At 42.5% G+C, this 26,830-nt stretch overlaps 1 protein-coding gene across 2 annotated transcripts in view; it reads right to left on the bottom strand.

The window, feature by feature from the left end:
- The window catches only part of ARHGEF3 (Rho guanine nucleotide exchange factor 3), a 301,504-nt gene that overhangs the window by 151,699 nt on the left and 122,975 nt on the right, over positions 1 to 26,830 (bottom strand). Inside the window, exon 1 of one of the 2 annotated variants that reach the window (XM_077776710.1) lies at positions 24,584 to 24,673. The exons of the other annotated variant lie outside the window; for it this stretch is intronic. Coding sequence (XP_077632836.1) covers positions 24,584 to 24,634 — 51 coding nt within the window. The 5' untranslated portion in view covers positions 24,635 to 24,673. Of the gene's footprint in view, positions 1 to 24,583; positions 24,674 to 26,830 lie in introns of those variants that run through there. 2 annotated transcript variants of the gene reach the window in all.

Below are 26,830 nucleotides of genomic sequence, written 5' to 3'. Positions count from 1 at the left end.
GGAAAACTAGGAAAAGCCTTGATTATTGATTTTGGCCATGGAACACCTGGCCCTTAGGTTGTTTAGAAGCAGAGATGAAATCGTCCTGGCCATGGAAAGGTCCTTCTCTTCTGTGGGAAGGAAACCATGTCCAACCGACAAATGGGAGGAGGAGAGAGCCAGCCAGCCTATCAGTGCCACCACCAGCCCTGCTAACCAAATGGCAGCCAGAGTCACTGTCATTCCTCAAACATATACCACTTTTCCCTCCAAAACCACTCAAGGCCAGAGGAGCAGGAAGGAAGACAGAAAACATTGTCTACCCAGAGCAGAGAGCTGTGAGTATATTTTCCAGAGAGATTATCCTAGAAAAACTTCATTATGGACATCAATTTAAGGTGGCAGAAGGGCTTGTTATTCACAAAGATTTTCAACAATAGGATGTGACAGAAAGCACAAAATTGAATTAACCAGACCACTTTTTTCTTGGCCTTCTAATAATTACTATAATTATTTTATATGTTTTTACTAGCTCTCAGGTGCACTGAATTGGACTAATCACAGTCTTTCGTTCATAACACATTACAATCACTGAAGCTTCCCTGGCCCTCTTTTATGTGTTCATTCATTTACTTTTAACAGCATAATGAACTCCCATTTATTAAAATTCTTCACATATGAAGTGATTTGAAGCCTTTATCAACAAAAAAATTATTCATATAGTTTAGGGAATGTCTGAACAATTCCTTAATTTCTAGATAATTACTCCATGTAACCAATCAACTTAGATAGTCCAACTGCATAATTCAGAGTCACATGTGCTCATGGTCCACAGTAAAACTGGGAACCTGATTTTACAAGGAGAGTTCTTAGATCTTTACTCATTTGTGTTCCTGCCTATCCCTATCTAGAAAGACTGCAGTGCTGGTAATGCCTTATCAGCCACAGCACCCCATGCATTCCTAAGTAGGTCCTTAAATGCTAACAGGCAGGCATTTAACCATAGGGAGAGCAAGGCTTCCCTTGGTTCCCTGGTCTCTGGACCATCTTCTCCTGGAGACATGTTGCCACACAAAGCAGAGGTGAGCACTGGGTGTACCTGCTAAGATGCTTTGTAAATCCTGACAATTCATCAGGACAGTCCTTTAAATAGAGAAAACATTCCACAGCAGAACCATTAGGTACTGCCTATCAGATTGGAACTCACAACTTGAGTTCTAAAGTTTAGGGTTTTTCTTATGGCATGTTCTGGCTGCTTTTCCTTTGTTCCCTCCTTCCCTTTGCTGGCTTTAGAATGACAACTGTCTATTGAGAATCCACTGCAGGACACCTGGGTGGCTCAGTCAGTTAAGTGTCTGACTTTGGCTCAGGTCCTGATCTTGGGTTTGTGAGTTCAGGCCTCATGTTGGACTCTGTGCTGACAGCTCAAAGCCTGGAGCCTGCTTCGGATTCTGTGTCTCCTTCTCTCTGCCCCTCCCCCACTCATATTCTTTCTCTCTCTCTCTCTCTCAAAAACAAATAAAAACATTAAATAATAATAATAATAAAAGAATCCACTGCATGCTGGGTACTTTCCATTTGTGACATCCAATCTTTACAGCTGTATACATACACAAAAATGATTACACCTGAGGAAACTGAGATTACAGAGTTTAAATGGCTTATTGAGGATGCTCTGTAAGTGCACACAACCAAAATTTTATATCAGATCTGGCTTTACGGCTAGTCCTACCAGCCCACACCCCTAGGCAATCACTATTCCCTTACATAACTGGGCTTTCTACAGGCCAAAAATTCTAGGGGTTTAATGCCATCAGGAGAAGCCCTCAACAGGCGATGTACTGGAGTTGGTAGGCAAATAGCCCAGCTTCCTACAGTTTGTGGGGACAACTCTGAGGTGTGCTCTCAGTCTTGACTGTCCACTGGAACCACCAAGGGAGTTTACTCTCATGCCTGTCTCCCACTATCCAGGGATTCTGAACATCAAGAGTTTCAAAAACTCCCCAAGTGATTCTCGTGGGCAGCAAATTTGAGAACCACTATCCTATGTGGTGTCCCAGCAGTCCCCCACAGGACTGAACCCCAGCTACCCACAGAGCTAACCTGTTCATGATTACTTCCTGTATCAGCTTCCTTCCCTTCCCTGTCTCTTCCCTGTTCCCTCACCAGTGTTTCTGGGGATTACTTCCCAAATAAACCACCTGCACTTGTATCCGGGTCTGTTTCTGTGGGACTGAGCCAAAGATAAGCTGAATATAGCCCTGTGCCTCTAACATTGGAAGTGTACTAGGAGGCAGGTGAAGCCACTGAATAAACACAGTCCATCAACTTGACTTTGCAGGAAGCCATGCCAGCCATTATTTGTATGTTTCAACAAGAATGGAATGTCAATTTACATGAGATTTTAAAGATAAGTCTGGGAAGAAATTTAAAATCAAGTGACCTTCACATCGATCTTCCCTTGTACAAGACACACAAAGGGCTGAGTCCACTTCCTCTCTGATCAGAGATTGGGAAGTGTCCAGAAGCCAGAGAGAGTCACAGCTCCTCCTTCTCCTGGCTTCAGGGTCCACACACAGATCTCCTTTGGCAGAGAAGAGCCCTGGTATGACTCTATCAGGGAGCTGCCATTATTTAATGACAAATTAGAGACCGAACTGCTTTAAGTATAAGCCCTTATGGCTAACAAGGACACCCTCAATGTTACTTTTTTTTTTATATCTCTATTCAACAGGTGAACTTCATTCCTGAATGGAGAGATTGGACCTACAGATTTTAAATTAAGGTGAGAAACAGCAACACAAATAGGCATTTAATTACAGTCTTAGAATGAAAGCCGGGTTTGATTCTTGGTCTCCATGACTGGGTGGGAACAGTGGTGCTCCTGGAGACTTGTAATCAGGAGCCTTAGAAGTGTGGAGGCAAGATGTCATCATCATTTCACCTGTCCTGAGATACTGCAGGAAAAAGGATGAGCCTATATAAGTGAAGTGAACTTTCTGGGAGATTCTCTAATAATACCTACCAATAAAATGACTAATAGGAACAACCATGGGGAAACCATGGATATACTTTCACCAAGATCTATGCAGAAAGGTGTTTACTGTAGCACTGTTTATAATGGCAAGACACTGGAAAGAAAATGTCCACCAAAAGAGACTGGCTAAATAAAACTAATCCATTCATATAATGAGAAACACAATGCTCTTAGAATAGTGTAGAGCCATCCAGTGCATGGAATGACCTCCAGGATATATTGAGTTACCAAAATAATAATAAAATAATAATAATAAACAGTATGCACAGCCTGTTTCCTGCTATGTCAAATTCTTAAAATTAAAGTAGAAAAAGTACAAAGGCGCCTGGGTGACTCAGTTGGTTAAGTGTCCAACTCTTGATTTCGGCTCAAGTCATGATCTCACAGTTCACGGGATAAAGCTGCACATCAAGCTCTGTGCTAACAGCAAGAGGCCTGCTTGGGATTCTCTCTCTGTGTCTCTCTCTCTCTGTGTCTCTCTCTGCTCCTCCCCCACTCATGCTCACTCACTCAAAATTAACAAACATTAAAAAAAGAAAAAAGAAAAAGTACATACTCTCATATGCATACATACACACATCCTGATATATATATTACATTTTTCCTGTAAGGAAGCTGAAACTGGGGACAAGCCTAGGGTAGGGAGAAGACTATCACTTTTTATTTGGTGCTTTCTTGTACGTATGTACCCTAAGCATGTGTATATGTCATTTTATTAATGCCATTATAGACTATCTAGGTACTAGAACAGCTGTCCTTTTGTTTGGTGGTGGCTGTTTCCTTCTTTATGTATCTCAGTACTAAAGAAAGATGATACATCTAAAGCCATTTTTTAAAAATATAGATACATGTAGGTAGATTGGAATTGGAGGCATCAGAACAAATTCATGGTTACACACACACACATACACACACATATTTTTGTTTTTTCCCTACCTCTATTTACTGAGAGGTAAAGAAGCAATGGAACCCTAGCAACTATATACACACCCAGGGCCCACATCTTGGTTTTAAACTGCCATTCTCCACTAAAAGGACCCAGGACACCTTGGAGAAAAGGATAATTTCAGGGCTAGGGCATGGAAAATATAAATGACCCTGGTAATCTTTTTGTATAAAGAAGTAATGAGGGGCTCCTATGTGGCTCAGTCTGTTAAGCATCTGACTCTTGACTTTGGCTCAGGTCACGATCTCACAGTTCGTGGGTTCAAGCCCTGCATTGGGCTCTGCACTGACTGTGTGGAGCCTGCTTGGGATTCTCTCTCTCTCTCTGCCCCTCCCCTGCTCACTCTCTCTCTGTCTCTCAAAATAAATACACTTTAAAAAGTAAAAGAAGAAAATATATAGTCTTTAAAAAAAAAAGAAGTAATGAAACGCTTTAAGAAAAAGGGATAGAATCACCAGCTTATAGGACCCTCCCCAGCCACATCTGAGACAATCTGAGCATCAAATAAATGATGATAGCAATGGACCAGAACTCACTGAATACAACAGGGATCCATGAGCCCATGCTGACATAAACAATTGAAGAATAAATGGCAGAGAAGGGAAATCTTTTCTGTTAGAACACTAACAAATAAACATAGATGGGATGACGAAGTTTAGCATCAACAGATGCTAAAATAGTAGGTTAACAGTTCATGATGAAGAGGACTCTGCCAAGATTTGATTTACTTGTTACTTAAAAAGGGAAAGATCATAACTTTACAATGGAAAAACTTACAAGATGCCACCTGAACTAAGTAATCAAAGGTAATGTTACCAGTACTAATATCAAAACTGATACCCCAAATCCTCTGATACAACACACTGAGAAAAACACCATGTCACTACTGTAAATATTCCTGTGAAAAATGCACAGACTAAAAAAAGTAGTTTCACATCACTCCAGATATTCTTTAAATGTGTAATCTGAATCTAAACACATGAAGAAATATTTAATAAACCCACATTGAGGAAAACCATACAACATTGGTGGCCTCTACTCTTTAAAATTCTCAAAATCAAGAAATACCAAGAAAGCCTAGGGAACTGTTCCAGGTTAAAGGAGGCTAAAGAATACATGACAATAAATGCAATGCATGACCCTGAATTGGATTCCAGACCGTGAAAAACAATAGCTATAAAATATTGTGACAGTCTGCAAATTTTAAAAATGAATGAATGAATGAATGAACATATTCCGTCAATATTAAATTTCCTGCTTTTGATAATTATACAATGTGAGAGGATGCTCTTGTTCTTTTACTGAAGTATTCAAGGCCAAAGGAACATAATGTCTATAACTCATTCTCAAATAGGAAGAGAAAAATAATTCACATTTATAGGTTATATAGATGTTTACTATATGTGTGTGTGTATATATATATACATATATTCTCCACTATATATAGTATGTATATATGTATATATAGTATATACTATACACGCACACACACAGAGCTACACAGAGACAGAAAGACAAAGAGGGACAGAGAGATAAAGCAAATGTAAATAAACAATGAAAATAAACAGTGAATCTGGGTAAAGGGTATTCAGAAGTATCTTATTCTAGACTTGCAACTTTTCTCTAAGTTTGAAATTATATTAAGTTGCCAAAAATAAAACAAAATAAATTCACAAATGACCGACACACTCCTCCCCTCCCCAAGCAAAATATATGCCCATATCCATTTGTTCCTCTCTGGGACAGCAGATACCCACTCACTGCCCAGCAGGGCTCAGGCCCTCTGGGCTCAGCTCTGCAGTATCTGTTAACCCTTGGTGTCCAAGCCCTAGAGCTCCTGCAAGGTGGAGTCCGTCCAGGCACTTCAGCAGAATTTGCTTGGGTTTCAGCTGGGATATAATTCCTAAGGCCCGAGAAGAATATAATTTAAGGATTATTTAATCAAAAGTAGCTCTCTTCCAAAGAAACTGGAATCTTTTGCAAGACCCCGTTTAGCCTTAAATTTTTCAGTAGGAGAGAAACAACTGCAAGGAAAATAACTGTGTGATAGATACTATCCTTTCCCTGCAAACAAGGTACCTTACTATGCCAACAACCTCTCTTAACAGCTTCTCTGCTATGTCAGGAGGTGGCTGGAGCCTCAGGAGAAGCCATAGACAGTCCGTGTGGCAAAGACTTCTCCTTCAGTCCACCTAGAATTCATTAGCTCTAGTTTTCAGAGGAGTCTTCACTGCAGCTGTCTTTGAAAGTGGAGGAGGGCCTCACCACAACGTCAGATTACATGAGGGAGGCAAATGCCAGGGACAGGTCGGTGTATTCAGGGCACCCCTCCTTCATGGCATCATCATGTTCTGTCAAGTTTTGAGTAGAAAAGCAAAAGTTGTGGTGAGCCACAAATGGGCTGCAGAAAGTGGGCGAAGTACTCTGTGCTAAATTCTCTAATCCTGAATTTTTGCTTCAAAGCCTATCCCAATCACTTTTATCCTGAAGTCTGAAACCAAGGTCTGGATTTTGCAAAATCAAAGCATATTTATCCAGTATTTAATCTATTTCCCAGGAAATCAGTGTTTTACTAAGAACAGAATTCTTTTCTGCCCAGAACTTCCCTGGAAATTTCTAAGGCCTAAGAGGCTCAACGAATGTGTGTGGACTGGGAACAAATGAACACACTTGCCCCCAAAAAGGCAAATATAAAGCTGTAGAATTTTTAAATTTGTTTTCATTTTTTTTTTTTGGAGGGGAGGGGGATGGGCAGAAAGACAGAGAGAGAGAATCTTAAGCAGGTTCCATGCTCAGTGCAGAGCCCAATATAGGGCTTGATCCCACAAGCCCGGGATCATGACCTGAGCTGAAATCAAGAGTCAGACATGCAACCATCTGAACTGCCCATGTGCCCCCAAAGCTGTAGAATTTCTCTTCAGGAAAACTAAACACTAAGAAGTGCCATCCATAAAGTTTCATTTTTGAATTTTGACAATAGAAACCCAGGAACAAGAGACTCACATAAAAGAATTTCACTGTATGGATTCACTCAGTCAACAAATATTTTATTGAGCACATATTATGTGTGAGGCACTATGCAAGCTAGATACATGCTTCACAAAAGAGATATAGGTCCCTGCCCTCAGAAACAATAAGGTCTAGTTGGGGACAGAGAGTCAAGTAGGGGACAGAGACAATAAACCAGTAAGCAAACAAACAAGCTAGTGTTAATGTACTAAGAGTTATGAACAAAGTAAACCAGAGTAATATGAAAATCTGTGAAAGGGGGTAGAGGCAGAGACACTAGACAGAGAGGTCAAGGAGGCTTCTTGGAGGACATTTGAGAAGAAACCTAAGCAAAGACGTGGACGGGTGAGAAGGAAGAGTTTCTAAAGGACTCTCATCATTCAAGTTCTTTCCTTTCACATATTCCCAACATAGTACCTGATGCTTGTTCTGACTGGCCAGTGCCCATGCACATGTGGTATTCCCATACCTGACATTTGTTCTGATTGGCCAGTGCCCATGCATATGTGATGCTCCCATACCTGACATCTGTTCTGATTGGTCAGTGCCCATGCACATTTGGTGGGTTCCATACCTGACACTAGTCTGACTGGCCACTGCCCATGGACATGTGGTGCACCCATACCCGACACTTGTTCTGATTGGTCAGTGTCCATTCATGTGATTTTTTTTACATGGAAAAACATTATCTCTGATTAATAAGGATGAGATCTCTGAGATGTCTGGGTGGCTCAGTAGGTTAAGTGTCTGCCTCTTGATTTTGGCTCAGGTCATGATCTCACTGTTTATGATTTTGAGCCCTGCACTGGGCTCTGTGTTGTTAGCACAGAGACTATTTGGGATTCTCTCTCTCTCTCTCTCCCTCTCTCTCTCTCTCCCTCCCTCAATCCCTTCTTCCCTCCCTCCCTCCAAATAGATAAATAAATTTTAATAGAAAAATAAGGGTGAGATGTATATTAGGGTGATTTTCCTCAGTTTATTTGAAAGGAGAATGGGAGTGAATAATTTTAATATTGTGTTATTTTCAGCCACGAAAAAAGTCCTGAATTTCTGCAGACTTGTTAATTTCCTCTAAAACTGTGTAAAGTCGGGTCCTGGCCCACCTCCCACCTCCACCCTCATTCTCTCTGCTCTGAGTTCCTGCTTCCTGTAATCTCAGTTCCTCTTCCTCCATGCTCCCTCATGCCTGGAGTCCTCTCCCCTCCACCCTTTCTCACAGGGACCTGCTCATCTTTCAAATGCCAGCCCTGTTAAGGAAGTATTTCCAGATGGTTCTAAACCAGATCAAATCTCCAGGTTATATCCTCTCAGCATCATGTGTTTCTTCTTTGTTGTACTAACCCATCAAAATGTCGCCATTTACTTGTGTGATTCCTTGATTAATGTCTGATTCCTCCCTCAGAGCTGAGTTCAACGAGTGCAGAAACCAGATCGAGTTTTACTCACTGTAGCACCTCTAGCACCTTCTACTGTGAGGGCAGAGTTTAGTGCTATGCTGCCACCATCTTGAAATTCTTCGAAATTTCTTAACAAGGGCCCTGCATTTTCATTCTGCTCTGGACCCCACAAATTATGTAACCAGTCCTGAGAAAGAAAGAATGTATAGGGACTCTTCTGTGATTGGTAATCATTCTGAGGCCACTTTCTGGTTCTGAGGCCACCATCCCTAAAAATCCAAAGCAAGTTTGATAGCCAAGCATCTATTAGTTCAAATATTATACAAATATTTATTAGGCAACTCTATTTGCCCACAGAGTGGAGCCCTTCTGAGCACAGAGCCCTGTCCATGAAGATGGCCCCACTCCTGCCTTCTTCTTGGAGGTCCTGATCCATGTTACTTACAGATGCTTCTGACTCTTCTGATATATCCTGGGCTATATGCCACCATGGACTTCACCACTCTGTGAACAGTCTAGGTTTCATGGGACAGGACCTCCCTGGCATGGGCTCAATCCTGAGGACAAGAAATTCTGTCCCCCTTAGAATTTCAGTTCTGTTGTCTTTGCCTGCCTTTTGGCTCAGGCCAAAACAGAATCTCTATTGTGCAGAAGCACCTTTTTAATCTCCCTAATTTTGAAATCCTGGTTCTCCTCAGGATGTTGTAAAAGCTTGCCAGAAAATGGCTCCCTGAGTTTGGCAACACTGCCCGCCGCGTTTCAGCCAGGCTTATCCCCGATGCATCTGTAAGTGTTTACTTGAGTGGCCACAGACCCACAGCATTGTTCTACTCCCTGGATGTCTCCCACTGAAAAACAACTGATAAATGCCACACAGTGAATTAAATTTACAGGCAAATTCAGGAACACCAAGTCTGTTAGCAAATTGTAATACCATCTTGTGGGAGGGATAGCAAAAGTGGAGACTGATGTTATTCATCAGAACAGAGTGTCACCAATGTTAGGGAGAATGCCAGAGAGAGTTGAACACTAAGAATCTCAATAGATTTTTGAATTCAAAGAAAGAAAAGTGATACATTGACTTAACACCATTTGGGTAGCTACTGGGGGTAGTGTTTCCCAAAGGATAGGTCTGTTGCTACAGGGGTTTGTAAGATCATGTTAGACAGAATGTTTCCCAGCTGTCTTAGTTTGTGTTGCACCCAAAGTAGATCCTGGACTAAAGATTCAGGCATAAGTTTTTCGTGGGAGGCAGTCCCCCAGGAATAACTGTAGGCAGTGGGGATGTGAGACAGGGAAAGGAAGAAAGCCACTTAAAGGGTGTGGAGCCAGCCAGTTATGGTTACAGCCATGGGCAGCAAGCGTTCAACCCACTGGGAACCCAAGGAAAGACTGTATAGGACATACCTCATAATTTTCCACTGAGGAATGAGGTGGGGCAAGTATTCCATCCACTAACTCCTGTCTCCCTTTGATGGCGAAGGGCTCCTTGGGATGTTAACTCCCTTGGCTGGAAATCCCCTCAGGTAGAAGGACAGAGGAAGTCACAGGTAGGTACAGGGGACTCTGTAGGTGACAGGGTGGGGGCACTGGGAGAGTCTGCTTTACTCAGTCACTATGTTTTCAGTTCACTGTCCAGTCTGAATCCATCAAAGAGAAAGGCTGAGTGTGGGCTACCTCACCTTGAATGCACGCCTAATGCTTACCAACCTTGGTCTTTCTCTTCTGGGAGCAGAGGCTCAGGTAACAGTACCTAGCTAGAAGTTAGTTAAATTGTTTTTGAATATTTATTTGTCTTAACTGTTCCATTCTATTTATGGCAAGCATACTGGTTTTCTGTTTATCACAATAATATAAACTTTCTTTTTTTGAGGTGGGGGGAGGCAGGAAGCACGCGCATGCATGCAAGAGCCAGGAAGGAGCAGAGAGAGAAGAGAGAGAGAATCCCAAGCTTAGCACGGAGCTTGAGGGACATGGGACTCAATCCCATGACCATGAGATCATGACCTGAGCCAAAATCAAAAGTCAGACGCTTAACTGAATGAACCACCCATGCGCCTCTAAAGTTTCCATCAAATATACAAGAGAAAAAACTGTATTGTTTTGTAGAAAATCAGTAAGTCTTTTTCAACATTAAGGGCTAAGGTAAAAGGTGATCCACAAATGAGTGAGGTTTAGCAAACACTTTCTTTGTGGAAAATCCCCCTTCCAATGGTCACACAAAGTAACCATCCCTTGTGTTTTGCTCATGACAAGTACAGAAAAGCAACACTGTGGTGCCCTCTGGCTGGGATGACTGCAAGGGGACTCCTTTTTTCCTGTGCCTTCTGGAGACGATCTGTAGTCTTCTGTCTGCCCAGTCATGGATTAAAAATGAAATTCATATCTAATAGGTCTAACTTTAGCCACAGGAAATGGGAGTGCTTGGGACCCAAAGGGTTAGCCATACTTTGTTTGAGGATGGGCACATTATCTTTACTGAACCTTCTTCCTTCCCCTTTTTGGGAGGGGAGGGAGTGGAGGCTAAGGTTTGGGGAACAGGCAGGAAGGGAGGCCTGCTTGATCTGTTTCCTGGTCTCCTCTGTAGGAGTTTTCCCTCTCTGTTATCAGTTCTGGCACTCAAATTTATGCTACATTTCATTAGGACCAAGCAGTGCCCACTTTGGGATGTATTATAAAAGATATCTGGATAATGGAAACCACTCAAATGAGAAATTTAAAAACCCTCTATGTTGCAAACATCCAGATGCCTTGACAGCAGATATGAAATGCTTCTGGAAAGAAAAGAAAGAAAAGAAAAGAAAAGAAAAGAAAAGAAAAGAAAAGAAAAGAAAAGAGAAGAGAAGAGAAGAGAAGAAAAAAGAAAGGAAGAGGGGAGGGGAAAAGAAAAAAGGAAAAAAGAAAGAAAATTTAAACCTAGTTTTTAAAAACTTATATTTGCCTATTTTCTCTGGCCTTATTACAATGTACACAATTTGCTGAAATCTGTTTTATAAATTATTATCCATAGCTGCCAGATCACAACTGATGCTACCTTTCTCTTAGGGGATGCATAAGTAGTAAATAGAGCAAATGAGGAATAATTTTTACCTGATTTTTTTTAATGTTTATTTATTTTTGAGAGAGACAGAGAGTGAGTGAGTAAGGGGCCAAGAGAAGAGAGAGAGAGAGAGGGAGACACAGAATCCAAAGCAGGCTCCAGGCTCTGAGCTGTCAGCACAGAGCCCAATGAGGGGCTCAAACTTGTGAACCGTGAGATCATGACCTGTGAAGCTGGATGCTTAACCAACTGAGCCACCCAGGTGCCCCTATCTGGTTGCTTTCCAGTTTTTAAGGTCACAGAACTAGCTATGTGATCTCAGACATTTCACTCTCCCTCTCTAGATCTCAGTTTCATTATCTGTAAAATGAGGGAGCTGGACCAGGAGACCTCTAAAGTTTCCTTCTAACATTGTTTGGCTCTATAACAAAATGTGACCAAGGAAAATGCTTAGTGGGAAATATTTTCTAGAAATAAAGAGGAGATTCTCAATTTGTCTCAAAATCATGGATTACAATCCTATCTGTAAACAATATTTTCAAAACATAAGGTCTATGTTCAGATCCCAGCATAGGCTAGTGAACTGAACAAAGAAGGTGACCCATAAATGCATACAGAATGAATGGACAAAAGCACCTCCATGGGCATCTTTTGAGGACCCAAGGCTAATGCCAGTATGACCAATGGTCAATGAGAGAGAACAGAAAATGCAAGAGTCAGGAGAAGAAAGAAAGGGAGTGTAAAAATGAGAATGAGCAACGGAGAGAGGACAGGAGAGGAAAAGTAAACATACATACATAGTCAATGCTGGTTATTCGCAGAAGTTACGTTCTATAAAGTCTCCTTGAACAGGGAGTTAGTGAATGCAGGGCTAAGTTTCTGCGAGCCTCTGGTCACAATATTTTCATCAACCAATCAAGACATAATCTTGTTTCGGGGCACCTAGGTGGCTCCGTTGGTTGAGCATCCGACTTCAGATCAGGTCAAGTCTTCATGGTTCATGAGTTCGAGCCCCACGTTGGTCTCACTGTTATCAATGTGGAGCCTGCTTCAGATCCTCCGTCCCCTCCCTTCTCTGCCTCTCCCCTGCTCATGCTCTCTCTCTCTCAAAAATGAATAAACATTAAAAAAAGACATAAAAAAAAGACAATCTTGTTTTATGCGTGTTTCTAGTTAAAGACACCGTCTTTAATATATATTGTTGACTCATTAACATTGAACTCATAGCCAATAGCACTATAATTTGTGTCTGCAGGGAGCCTGTGGAACACATGTGTTTTCTCTATAAGGCACACTGCAGCCATCCTGTGGTTAGATGACACTGCAGTGCTACACCCAGGGGCTGTGTTAAATAATGAAATCAACAAGTCGCACAAAAATGTGAAAAACATGTATTAAATAGACCATGAAAAAGACACTTGTTTACAGTATAAGAGAGGAACAAGAAGGCAGGGTGTTACCTTGATTGACCTCCGGTAAGAACATGCATATGCAGTCATTCAAATTTTTTGCTACTCTATTCATGTCCATGAATGACTGCAAAGGTGCTCTGGGTACTGGTCTGGGGTTACAAATATATTTTAGCAAGTGGGCAAATAAGAAATTTGTGAAGGGTGAAGACTGACAGTATGTAGGTATATTTATATAAGTGTGTGTGTGTGTGTGTGTGTGTGTGTGTGTGTGTGTGTAGAAAGAGAGTAAAAAAAGAAACACATGAAATGAGGAAATGAGTGTGTCACTCAAAAGAGCTTTGGAGTTCATGGTGGGGTCAGGTCCTGCACAGAGTGAAGAGAATAGTGTTATCCATGTTGCCATACCCCTCTCCCCACACCCTTTCTAATCTGAGACAAAAAGATGCTTCAGGCAGGACTTGCTATATAATTTGCAGAACTCTGAGCAAAATGAAAATGTGGCATCCCTTGTCCAAAAATAATTGTTTCAGGTCAGCTACAGCAGAGCATTAAAATGCACATGTGGCCCTTCTGAATGGAGGAAGGACAATAAGCACCCAAATAGGTACAGGCAGGAGAGGCAGGTCATGGCTTCAGGCCCACAGGGAGGCCTGAGCCGAGGACATGTGGCTGCTTCAAAGAGGGCACCTCACCCCACACTACACTTGTTTGCCCAAAGCCTCAGGTCTTACCTTAATGTCTCAGATTGGGCTTTACCCCAACACCAGCCTAGGTCAGGCAGTGCAGCAAAGCCCAACTTCTTTTCCCTCAGTGCAGATCCACCTGGCCCCAAATTAGAGCAAACACCATAAGAGCAAGAGGGGTTGATGGGTGATTTCTATCTAAAATAAAGAGTGGAGGGACACCTGAGTGGCTCAGTTAGTTAAGCGCTGACTTTGGCTCAGGTCATGATCTCGAGATCCGTGAGTTTGAACCCAGCGTCAGGCTCTGTGCTGACAGCTCAGTCTGGAGCCTGCTTCGGATTCTGTGTCTCCCTCTCTCTCTCTGCCCTTCTCCTACTCGTGCTCTGTCTCTCTCACTCACAAAAATAAACATAAAAATTTTTGTTTAAATAAAAAGTGGAGTGTCCCCAATTTTTTACTCCTTCCTTATCCAGAAAACCAGAATACAGAACTTGCCTCTGTGTGTTCACATTCACGCACAGAAATGAGTGTGTTTCTTTGAGGCAAAGACTCTTTCTAAATTGTCTATAATTCAGACTTTAGTAACTTATGCTCCAAGGTGAGAAATGGGGGTAGGGTGACAGTGGGCTTGGGGTTAAAACATGATGGCATTTCACACCCATCAGACCGGCAAAATTTAAAAATCTGACAACACTAAGGGCTGGAGAAATGGGGACTCACATAAGGTTGGAGGGAGGGTCATGGACTAGAGAATAACTTGACAGCTTCCAGTCAAGCCAATGATGTGCATGTCTTACTGTTCGGCATTCCTCTTTCAGGGAGATAGTCCAGGGTAATTCTTGCATGTGCTGGGCACTTAGCAACACGCACATGGATATTCAGGATGTGTAAAGAAGCAAAGGACTGGAAATAACAGGAATATCTATTTGTGCAGAAGTGGAGGAAAGAACATGCACCAACATCCCTGTCAGTCAAAACTGATCCATCAAGCAAGCTTCCTCTTTCACACATACCTGCCCAGACCATTTCTTTGCTCTCAGATCTGTAACATGCATGTCAGCTCCAGCACCGCTAGCCTCCTACCTGACTACATTTGTGTTTCTATAGTTTATTTTGAGTCGACCAGAATCACACGGAGCCTCCATGCTTTCAGACCAGTGATGCTCAGATTTTTTGGTCTCAGGACCAAAAAAATGATTGAGGGCCCCAAAGAACTTCTGTTTATGGGGGTTATGTCTGTCAATATTTACAGCATTAGAAAATAAAATTAACATATTTTAATGAAAATTAACTATATTTTCAATGTTTATTTATTTTTGAGAGACAGAGAGAGTATGAGTGAGGGAGGGGCAGAGAGAGAGAGGGAGACACAGAATCTGAAGCAGGCTCCAGGCTCTGAGCTGTCAGCACAGAGCCTGACGTGGGGCTCAAACTCATGAACTGTGAGATCATGACCTGAGCTGAAGTCGGACGCTTAACCGACTGAGCCACCAAGCGCCCCTAACTATATCTTCAAAAACAAAAACACAGTGAGAAGAGCGGCGTCGTTTTATACTTTTACAACTCTCTTTACTGTCTGGCTACATAGGAGACAGCTGAGTCACACACCTGCTTCTGAAATCAACCCGCTGTGATTGTTATTTTGGTAGACACCTATGAAGAAAAGAGTTTTGTAGTGATACAGTGCATTTCTAGGTCTCGGGGACTCCTAGGGTCCTTGGATCACACTTTGGGAATCACTGTTTCAAGTCATTTTCCATTCTGCCAAAAGTTGCCTTCCACACAAACACAATCATGTCATTTCCTGCTTTCTTCAAAATGTCAGTGCTGCCTATGGTCCAAATTCTGCTCACAAAACCCTTCCCATTTGGCCATTTCAGTGCCTATCCAAGCTCTATTACTGCCCTGTCTTATGTACTGAGAACTCGGCCCACACTGGGCACACACCAGTCCTACTTGTTTATATCTCTGTGTCTCAGGCTTCCTCCTGCCATAAGGACTCCTATGCCATCTTTTACAAGTTAATCCAAAGGCCACCACCTCCTCTAGGAAGACTTCTGTGATTTACCCTTCTCTTAGAGTTTCCTCTTTTTGTGTCTTATTTTTTTTAAAGAGGTAATTCAAGTGCATGAGATTAAATTCCAAAATGATAAGACTCTACAATGATTAAGCAGACCTCTCTCCCACCCCAGCTATCCCTTCCTCTCCCAGGAGGAAACTACTCTGATAGGTTCCTTCTGTCTTCTTCCAGAACTGCTCTAGACATAAGTAAGCAAATCATTTCTTTTACCCAAATGGTAAAATACTATATATACTGCTTCATACTTCTTTCACACCATATTTTACACAGCCTTCCATGCCATCAAGTAAAAATTGGCCTTGTTTTTTCAATAGTTGCCAATTACACTTTTCAAATATACCATAACTTTTTTATCCAGTCCCCCATTGACAGGGTATATGTGTGGTTTCTGATCTTTTGCGGCAGCAAATATCCTTCTACATAAACCAGTCAACACACATAAGAGACACTGTCACATTACTATCTAGGAATGGAACTACTGGACCCAAGGGAATATATACTTGCAATGTGATAAACATGGCCAAACTGTCCTCCATAAAAACCATTCGAATTTACCTTCCCACTGGGCCAGCATGAAAGATCCTCTTACCCTCACCAAACAGTGTTATCCAACTTTTTTATCTCTGCCAATGTAGTAAATGAAAAATGATACCATGTTCAAGTTTAAGTTGATATTTCTCTAATAAGATCAAATCTCTAGAGTTGTACTGTCCATATATGATAGCCTCTAGGTATATGTGGCTCTTGAGATTTAATTTTAATTTATTAAAATTGAACAGACCTTAGAACTCAGCTCCTCAGCTAGACTAGCTACATTTCGAGTATTCCCTAGCCAGCGGTGCCCAATAGCCTCTATGGGAGGAGACAGTGTAGATTCCATCATCATAAAGAGTCTTCTGGACAGTCTGCTCTAGAACTTGTGCTGTCCTATGACTATCATGAGCCACATGTGGGTACTGAGCACTTGAAATGTGTCTAGTCTGAACTGAGATATGTTCTAAGTAGATAATACACACTGAATTTTGAAGACTCCTTATGAAAAAGAGAATATAAAATATCTTCTTAATTTTCATATGGATAACATGTTGAAATACTAATATGTGGATATACTGGGGTACCTAAATTGTTACACTGATTTTCACCTATATATTTTTCTCTCTTTCCATGTGACTACTAGGAAATTTTATACTATACATGTGGCTCAAATTCTATTTCTATGGGATAACAATGCTCCAGAGAGTACAGTGTTCTGTTGAGCCTTGGATTTTAGCATTTTCCTTTGTAACACAGATATGAGTGTAGTCTCTACCGCTATAAAAAGAAAACCAGACTCAGGGCACCTGGTTGGCTCAGTTGGTTAAGTGTCCAACTTGTGATTTCAGCTCAGGTCATGATCTTGCCATCATGAGTTCAAGCCCCACACTGGGCTCCTCACTAGGTATGCAGCCTGCTTAAGATCCTTTCTCTCCCTCTGCTTCTCACCCACTCATGATCTCTCTTTCAAAAAGAAAGAGAGAGAGAGAGAGAGAAGAGAAAGAAAGAAAAAAGGGAAAGAAAGAAAAGAAAGAAGAGAAAGAAAGAAAGAAGAGAAAGAAAGAAAGAAAGAAAGAAAGAAAGAAAGAAAGAAAGAAAGAAAGAAAGAAAGAAAGAAAGAAAGAAAAACTCATCAGAATCTCTTCTTCCTCCTTGCCCTTCCCTGCACCATGCAGAAAGGGTGGGCAACAAAAAGAGAAAGGGTGTGATGGTCCTGATGACGAATGATCAGCCCTGAAACAAACCAGTGCACTTCCCACCTGGGCGGCCACAGGCAGGAACCAGTGGCATTGCTGACCCTGAGCAGTGACTGATTTCCTGGTGGCTGTTAAAACAATGCACCAGAGAACAAAGTGCCTTAGAGACTAAGAATAGAAGAATGGCTCCAAATAAGATTTCCAGGACTCTGCAGGAACAAATTCCTCCCCTGTACTCACCCTAACCCGCCTTGCACCCTTGATTTGGCCTGGTCCCTTGGCTTGATGACTGTCCCCATCTCAGCCCCAATCCTCCTGCATTCTCAGCAGTCTGTACACATAGTTCTGGGTGATGACTGAGGGATGGAGTGGAAAGGAGAGGCCAGGGAAAGAGGGGACAAAAGAGCTCACACCATAATGGTTCTGCAGTGGAGACATGGCATATATATTTCTGTCATCCATGTCTTTGACTTTGGATATGAAAGTCTAGAAAGCTCAAGTATTGCAACATGATCCATAAATCTGATAGATCAGAATGACACTGTTTTCTGCCCAGATACTAAGGGAACAAGACTTAATTATATCTGAGCATTAGTCACTTGCCTAGAAGAAAATATTAATTGATGATGATGATGATGATGATGTGTCTTTGAGCAAGTGAACTAAGCTTTCTGGGTCTCAGTCTTATCAACTATAAAATAAAGGGTTTGTCAAAGAAAATGAAACACTAACTCAAAAAGAGAGATGTTCATGTCTCTGAACATGTTTATAGCAACGCTACTTACAATAGTCAAGATATGGGAGCAATCAAAGTGTCCATTGATAGATGAATGGATAAAGAAGATGTCACACACACACACACACACACACACACGAGTATTACTCAGCCATAAAAAAAGAACAAAATCTTGCCATTTGCAACAACATGAATGGAGCTAGAGAGTATTATGCTAAGTGAAACAAACCAGACAAAGAAAGACAAATATCATATGATTTCACTTACACATAGAATCTGAAAAATAAAAACATATAGACCCTTAAATACAAACTGATGGTTGCCAGAGGGAAGGTAGGTGGGGAGATAAGCAAAAGAGGTGAAGGGGATTAAGAGGTACAAACCTCCAGTTATAAAGTAAGTCACAGAGATGAAAGGCATAGCATAGGGAACATAGTTGATAATATTATAAGCATGTTGTACGGTGACAGACAGGAATGATGGTTACCATGCTGAGCACTGAATAATATATAGAATTGTCAAATCATTACCTTGTGCACCCAAAATGAATATAATGTTGTATGTCAACTATACTCCAGTAGTAAATTTTTTTCTTCTTTTTGTTTAAAAATTTTTTAATGTTTTATTTATTTCTGAAAGAGAGACAGAGAGAGAGACAGAGAGAGAGACAGCGTGACCAGGGGAGGGTCAGAGAGAGAGGGAGACACAGAATCTGAAACAGGCTCCAGTCTCCGAACTAGCTGTCAGCACAGAGCCCGATGTGGGACTTGAACCCACAAACCGTGAGATCATGACCTGAGCCGAAGTTGGATGCTTAACTGACTGAGCCACCCAGGCACCCCATTAGTAGTATTTTTATTTTTCAATAAAAATAAATAAAATAAAAAGGCTGGGTTATATGAGCTTTCCTATCGCATCCAGTCCAAAAGTTTTGTGACCCTATGCATATGCAAATAAGACATCACTAACACCTTCATTCTTATTCTTTCAATCATTTATTTTTTTTAAATGTTTTATNGGGGGGGGGGGGGTGCCTGGGTGGCTTACTTGGTTGAGCATCTGGCTTTTGATTTCAGCTCAAGTCATAATCTCACAGTTTGTGTGATCGAGCCCCGTGTGGACTCTGTGCTTACAACATGGGAGTTGCTTGGGATTCTCTCTCACCCTCTCTCTCTGCTCCTCCCCCCACTTTAAAATAAATAAACTTGAAAAAAAAACTCCACTCATTGGGCCAGCCATTAAAATGAGCCAGATCCTGTGCCTGACACTGGCATACACATACGGAAAAACCTCTCTTCCAGTAGATGAAGTTCTTAAGACGGGAAGGAAAGAGGAGGGGAGGGAATAAGAATGAATACTCACAGCAGAGTTCTTTAGTTGGGGCCACCTGCCTGCACAGAAATTTTCACATCTCTGTGCAATTTTCTGAAGAGAATATAAAAAATGCATGTGACTTCCAAGAAGCAGAGGGCTAGTGATTGAGAGAAACTATGATAGATAGGCCAGGTACCATGCTAAACTCTTAGTACCTGATAGGTGATCAAAGTGTTAGCACCCAAGGCAGTGCACAGAGTGTATGAGAACAAATACACAAGGGATGTGATCTGGACCCTCCTTGGTGCACAGCCTACCTCTTTCCCCACATCAGGATGATCTCTTTGTGCATAAATTCTCCCCGCTACTGTGCCTTCACATCCCTCACATCAGAAGATGATAAGCATTGAATAGGCCAAAATAGTATCCCACTTGTTTGACCTAGGATCACTTTACCTGCCTGACCAGGGGTTGGAAGACAGAAGGGGAGAGAACCTGTATGAAATCCTCATCAATAGTCAACACTCCGGAGGTACTAGCAGATACTCATTCATTAGGTATTTATTTAGGACCCGCACCATGCCGGGCCTTAGGTTAGATGTCCTCATCACTGTTGTCATTTCTCATGACTGTATTCCTCTATCCCCAACATGGCAGAATGTTCCACATAAATGTAGGTTTAATGAGTAAATCAGGATGATCTCTGTAGTGGACTGATTTATTCTTCAGCAAACTTCTATGTTCTCTCCTGACCTCCATGTGTTGCTACTGTGACTTGTTCTGACCAATGGAATAGGGGTGGAAGGGAGAGACCACCAATCCTGAGCCCAGGTCTTCAGGAACATCATGTATTTCTGTTTGTTCCTCTGGGAGCTTCCAACTTCCACCAAGGAATATACATATGCATAGCTAATGGACCCGTGTAGGGCAGACTCATCCTGCATGGATGAGTATAAGAGCAAATGCTTGCTATAATTTGCCACTGAGTTGGGATAGTTGTTACTTAGCAAAAGCTGACTGAGATGGTCTCCTTGACCCACAGCCAGAGATTTCAGGCAGAAAGTGTTCTTGGCTTTTCTTCTCACTAAGAAGGCATTTTAGCAATTGGATTATTTAGTGGCTCTCTCTATCCCATTTTCTCTGGGCTGGTAATGTCTCATTCAAAAAAGACAGGAGCCACTATAAAGACCATAATGTGGGCATCTTGGCACTTGGTACAGAGACAGGCCCAGAGCTGGTACTCAGGCACTGCCTCGTGAATGAAAAGGTGGGCAGACTGTTCGTTCTGGTGGGATGAGCATTGTGAACATCAGTAGCAGGCAGCAACCTTGGCCTCAGATGCTCAGAGCCACACAAAGTGCAGGAAGTGGACCTGGGGCAGACACACTATCATTTCAGACCATATGCAGTAGACCTAGATGTATTTATTATAATGTGTTTCCTAAAACACGTTATAGCACTGAGTGACTACAAGACTGTTTCTATATAGGATGAGCCTAAATTAGAAAATAATATGTAACAATTGGATAATTGAAAGAAAAACATAAGTGAAAGAGAATAATACAAATAGAATATGGAAATGTGAAATCTGACTGAAATTTAGGAAACACTGACTCAGCTCAAGCCTCATTTTTCTACAAATCACAACTATGATCATAGCTAACTAGCATCTTTGAGCACAGACAAGATGCACTGTTTTAAGGGTTTCACAGGTATTATTTTATAAACTCCTCTTAGTAACTGAGGCAGATACTACTATGACATCCATTTAGCAAGTGAGGTAACTGAGGCTCAGGTAAAGAACTTGCCCAAGGTCAAGTGGCAGTGAGGATTTGAATCCAGGTGGTTAAATCTCCAGGATCCAGGTTCTTAAGGGTGATGTCTCCATTGGAAGACCTGGTACCCAGTGAGGTTCTCCATTGCCCAAAGTTAACTGCAGAACCTAGACCGTGAACCCCAAACTCCTGACTCCCAGGCAGCCCCTATCCCTGCTCCATGAGAAAAGCAAGCACTAATGCCAAGAACACCTAGGATTTCTGGCCGGGGCCGGGTGTGGTCTGCAAAAAACAAGGGAGAGAGGTGGTAAACACCACAAGGAAGACTTGGAAGGAAAGCGCTGGGGATATAAACAAGGCTGCCAAATAGAGGCAGATGCTCAACAAATGCAGAGGAGTTAGAATATGGACAGAATTATTCAGTAGAAGAGGACCGACATGGCAAGCCTTGGCACACAGGGGCTGCTTCCAGAGCTCTTCCCAAGAGATCCGCCTGCCCTGGTCAGCATTGGGAACTGGTTTCCCTAAGTGACAACCACACAGTCTATATTTAGGTCCTAAAGTCACCCATTGTTTCTGTCTTGGTGGACACTCGGGGTCAACACCCTGACCTCGCCCTCTCCGCGTCATACCTCTGAGTGTTCTATCAAGAGAGGCCTTTTGAGGATCTGGTTTGAATCAGCTTCCCCTTTCATGACTCCCACTTGGTGTTCTGGGGAAGCTGTAAAACATGGCTGGAATTGGAGTTTTAAAATGAAGCACTGACTAGGGGTGCCTGGGTGGCTCAGTTGGTTAAGTGTCTGACTCTGGATTTTGGCTCAGGTCATGATCTTATGGTTTGTGAGTTCAAGCCCCATGTCAGTCTCTGCACTGACAGTGCAGAGCCTGCTTGGCATTCTCTCTCTCCCTCTCTGTCTCTGCCCATCCCCTGCTTGTGTGCGCTCTCTTTCTCAAAATAAATAAATAAACTTAAAAAAAAATGAAGTATTGACCTTCTGTGGAATAAGCTTCCTTTCCTTCACAAAATCAAACCAGGGCCATGTTCATCTCTATATGTAAGATGCTTCACAGCCCTGGTGTTGCTAAGCCTTTACACACTCAGGCTTCATGTCTCCAGTTCTACCAACATTCTATAGTCAATAAGACTTGGGACATGGATCACATTTGCTGAGTGCTGACTCTGCTAGGCACTGTCATGAGTCATTTCATTTATTCTTCATGACAGTCCTATAAAGTAGGCACTATTTATTATCCCCATCTTACAGAATAGAAAACAGATTCACAGACATTTGGTAACATGCCTAGGATTGCATGGCTAGTAAGAGACAAAGCTGGGATGCAAACCTACATCTGTGTGGTCTTAAAATCCATGGCCTTAATCATTACACTCTACCATTTCCCCTCCAATACAGAACTACCTTGGCCAACTCTCAGAAGAGGGATTTATGAGATCTTTAAAGGGTTTCTCCCCTCCCGTTCTCTCCACCACATCCATTTACCAATTGCCCCTCCCATACCCAGCCCCAATTCCTCCAGACTCCTTCTCCGGGGACTCTCAGAACCAAGAAAAAAGAATTTATTCAGTAACATTTTCAAGAGCAAAATAAAGGTCAACAGCCACCTAGCCGATTATATTTTAAGTTCCAGTTGATATCCTTGAGAAATGTACTTTTAAATGTACTCATTTAACTTTCAAATATGAAAGAATTATTTTTTTACTTTTTGTGTAAGATATTTACATACCTTAGATTCATATCAGAACTAAAATGGGTTTAGAGAAATTTCCATTTGACAGGTAGGGAAACTGAGTCCAGAGAAGGTAGTGATTTGTCTAGATGCCTCTTAGGTAGCCACTAATTGGACCATAACAAACATCCACCAGAATGAGCTGATTTGCCAAAGGGTAAGAAAGCAAAGTGTTACTGAAGATGCTGCAGGTGGATGTGGAAAGCCCCATGATTGAAATCCTCATGTAGTACATAATGGCCAGGAATGCCATTTTTGGATCCATTCTGCCTAAGCTTGAAGCCTGATCCACTGCTCTCCAGCTAGGTAACCTTGGGAAAATTATTTATCTTCTCTATACCTCAGTTTTACCCTCTGAAAAATGGAGATAATAATCATAGTCAACTCTATAGTGTTGCAGGAGTTTTATGCACTAACATGGTAAGTGCTTACTAATGTGAAAAGTATCTAATAAATGATATCTAGCAATGTATTATTTTTTATTTATGTTGCATTAACTATCACTAAATTGTACTAGGACATTTTATTTTATTTTATTATTTATTTTTGAGACAGAGACAGAGCATGTGTAGGGGGAGGGGCAGAGAGAGAGGGAGACACAGAATCTGAAACAGGCTCCAGGCTCTGAGCTGTCAGCACAGAACCTGATGCGAGGCTCAAACCTATGACCATGAGATCATGACCTGAGCCGAAGACTGCGCCACCCAGGCACCCCATGTACTAGGACATTTTAAATGCTGTCAATTTCTGTATCTCAAAGGCTCAAAAATTATTCTTTATCAGGTTAGTAAACAGCTGGATGAGTCAGATGGGAAAGGAGAAAGATGATAAAACCAAATTACATGAAACAATTAAAAATGTATGTCTAGAATGGTCATGTATGAGAGTTAGAATCAGCATTACAAAAATCAGTCTCAGGATTCGGTACGAGAAACAGAAAAAGCAATGGACACTTTCTTTGGAAAATAGAGGTAGCTTCTCCAAAGCTTTAACACCTACCCACAAAGAAAAGGGACAGAGAATAACCCATCAGGCCTCCTAACCACCCTTCAGTCTGTCAAAATGTAACACTTCCAGCCGTTCCTTCAGACATAACCAAACCAGGCATCAACACTCTTAATGAGAACACCAGTGAGTCTGAATCTCCTCTGATAATATCTGTCTTCATCTTCTCAATGATGAACACATTGAAAACACGAGACTCACTCTAAGGAAACCGACGAAAAAGTCATTTCAAGCAGAATGAACTTCCAGAGTTAATTTCAGCCATCTTTCAACCCAAAGGAGAAGAGAAGATCTTGGAAATCCACTTTAAAAAACTCCCGGAACAAAAAACACCAGAGGACAGATGCATCCTTTCTCCCTTTTCCCCCCCTCTTAATTNCCCCCTCCTCCAATCACAGATGCTAAAGGAAGCACTAACAGCTAGGCACTCACTTAACTCACCATCTCCACCAAGCAACCATTTGTGGTCTTAAACACAACCACACAGCTCCTTTCTGATTCACACTAAAGTGACACAGAAGTCCCTCTCCATCACCCCAGGTGCTTTTAACAGCAGCTCCTTGCTCCTTTTCTCGGGGAAAGACATCTTCGCCCTCCCACATCTCAGTTCCTGCCTGGCACCACCCAGCCAGGCACGGGTGGGAGTTGGGATCTGGACCATCATTCCCGGCTGGCTCTGCCGCAGGGAGCTTACCTGCGCCCGGACAAAGAAGCAGCACCACACCATGGGGCGGTCCGACCTCATCCACGCAGAGTCCCCCGCCCCTAACTGCGAGGGAGCCCTGCAGGCAGGATTCTCTGAGCTGAGCAGAGCATGGTTTCCCTGAAGGAACTCCTCCCCGCCACTTGGGCTGCATGACAGGAAGTGACAGGGGGCCATCAGTTAAAAGTGTCAGAAGCTGAGACCACACCAGCCAAGAGCTCCCCACCTCCGGCGGTTTCCTTGCCTGCTGCTGCTTTTTCAGAGCACTGTGCCTTTGGGCATTCAGAGGCACACCAGAAATTCAGTGTCTGGTTGGCAATCTCCAGCCTGTAAGAAACAATGCTCACTGGGTCCCCACCTAAAGCCATGCTGGGCACTGTGGCAGCTCTAAAGAAAGGGTTCGCTGCTAGAATCTCAGGCCTTGAGTCTGGAGCTTTGCAGACCGAAACCCAAACATCAAGCTGAGACGGAGAGAGAAGGGATGCTGGGAGAACTCTGTATCTTCAGAGCGGAATCAATAGTCCACTTGAACTTAACCCAAGAGTCAGCAGCCCTGCCCAGGACACAGAGCCCTCACTGAATCCCAATTTCATAGCAACTAATAAATGAGAGTGGTGATAAATACCACACCCATCCGTTTCTTTTCTTTCTTTCTTTCTTTTTTTTTTCCTGAGGCAAATCTTCTCTTGAGAACCCCTTCAAAATAGCTGCCTCTGGAAACCTCCCTTTCTGCTTTTGATGTGGATCACAAAAGGCCTTACTGCTCTTCTCAGAGATATTATGGGAGTAGCTCCTGGCTGACATTTCTCATTGTACCAAACGGGGTCTTTTCACAGGATGAACACCTTGTCCAGGTTGCCTGCCTTTCACAAAACCCAGACTCCTTGGGGGACACAGATTGTCTCACAGTGGCCTGCATATTCAGGTGAAAACTATGCCCTATTCAACTCCTCCCCACAAACAATTCAACATCCTCACCCTCCTTACGTAGTACCAGTGGGTCTCAAATCCAAGGACATACAATTCTAGTGCAGCTTTCCATGATTTGTTTTTAGTTTTCAGTTTTCTAGTGGAGTACTATTTGATCTACAAATCTTAGCTGCAAAGATTTAGGCAAAGGTTTCCAGAGGCTGTCTTACAAATACACAGATTTTTAAGAGCCTGCACTTGCCTCAGCCCTGAGTAAAGTGGGGAACTCAGCAAAGAGAGAATGAGCTTCAATCCAAGACTCGACTCTAGAATGGACAAGAAAGCAGGCTCTCTCCACCGTCATGCTGCCGGGATCTTGCCCCCCAACAAAGAGCCTCTGGAGAGAGCCTTTTGCCCTGTAGACATTACAGAAGAAGGCAGTGGGCTCTCAAACCACTAATGACTGGAGAACAAAATAAGGGCTGCCAGGGTTTGAAAAAAAAAATAGAAAAAGATTGAGGGGGCCAAGAAATAGCTGAGTTGAGCAAATGTATTTTTTATGGGGACAAAGTCTAGGAAGGCTTTTCACAGCAGGAGATACATGGGTAGAATTCTGAATGGCTTTCTAGGCAGAACTGGCAAGAGCAATAGAGGTGAAGTGCAGGCCCACAAGGTGCTTTGCAAGAAAAGCAAATGCTTTAAAAGCACTGCTCTGACAGACTTGGGTCTTGCTTCAAGGAGCTTGAAGGTGTCCTATCTGTTTGGAGAAAGAAGGAAGTGAAATTGCTGTGAAAAAGCTCAGCCCTTTCAGGCAACCATCTGGGTCACCTCAAAGCCCACATGTGGTACCTACCAGGTCTGGCACTCAGCGATGCATGTCAAAACAAAACAAAACAAAAAAAAAAACAAAACAGCAGAGCCCACAAAAGGTGGGTTTCAGCTCAATCTTGGGATCCCCTATTTCCAAAAGTCTGACTCCCCACAAAGCAAGCCTGGGGTAGGTGCTGGCTGGTCGGGAAGGAGGGAAGGCATTCCTAAATTGGCCTAGTCTCCTGTACAGAAAAGGGCCTGTAAACAAGCTGAAATTAGCCAGCTCTGGAAACAGCTCAGCTAATGAAGAATGTCAATCTCCAGAGGATCCATGGAGGTTCCCATAAGCCCAGCCACTACTCTGGCTTTCAAACAAGCCACTTCACAGAGCCCCAGCCACCAAGGCCAGAATCATCCCAATGAGGATCCAAAGGAAATGTAAAATGACCATGGCATACCAGACTTTATTTCTTTTCTGGGGGAAGGAGGACACCTTCACATCAACTAATCTGAGAATGA

The sequence above is a fragment of the Crocuta crocuta genome, unplaced genomic scaffold (assembly GCF_008692635.1).
Source record: "Crocuta crocuta isolate KB4526 unplaced genomic scaffold, BGI_CrCroc_1.0 scaffold87, whole genome shotgun sequence".
NCBI classification, from domain to species: Eukaryota; Metazoa; Chordata; class Mammalia; order Carnivora; family Hyaenidae; genus Crocuta; species Crocuta crocuta.
This window is presented reverse-complemented; position numbering and strand designations above follow the sequence as displayed.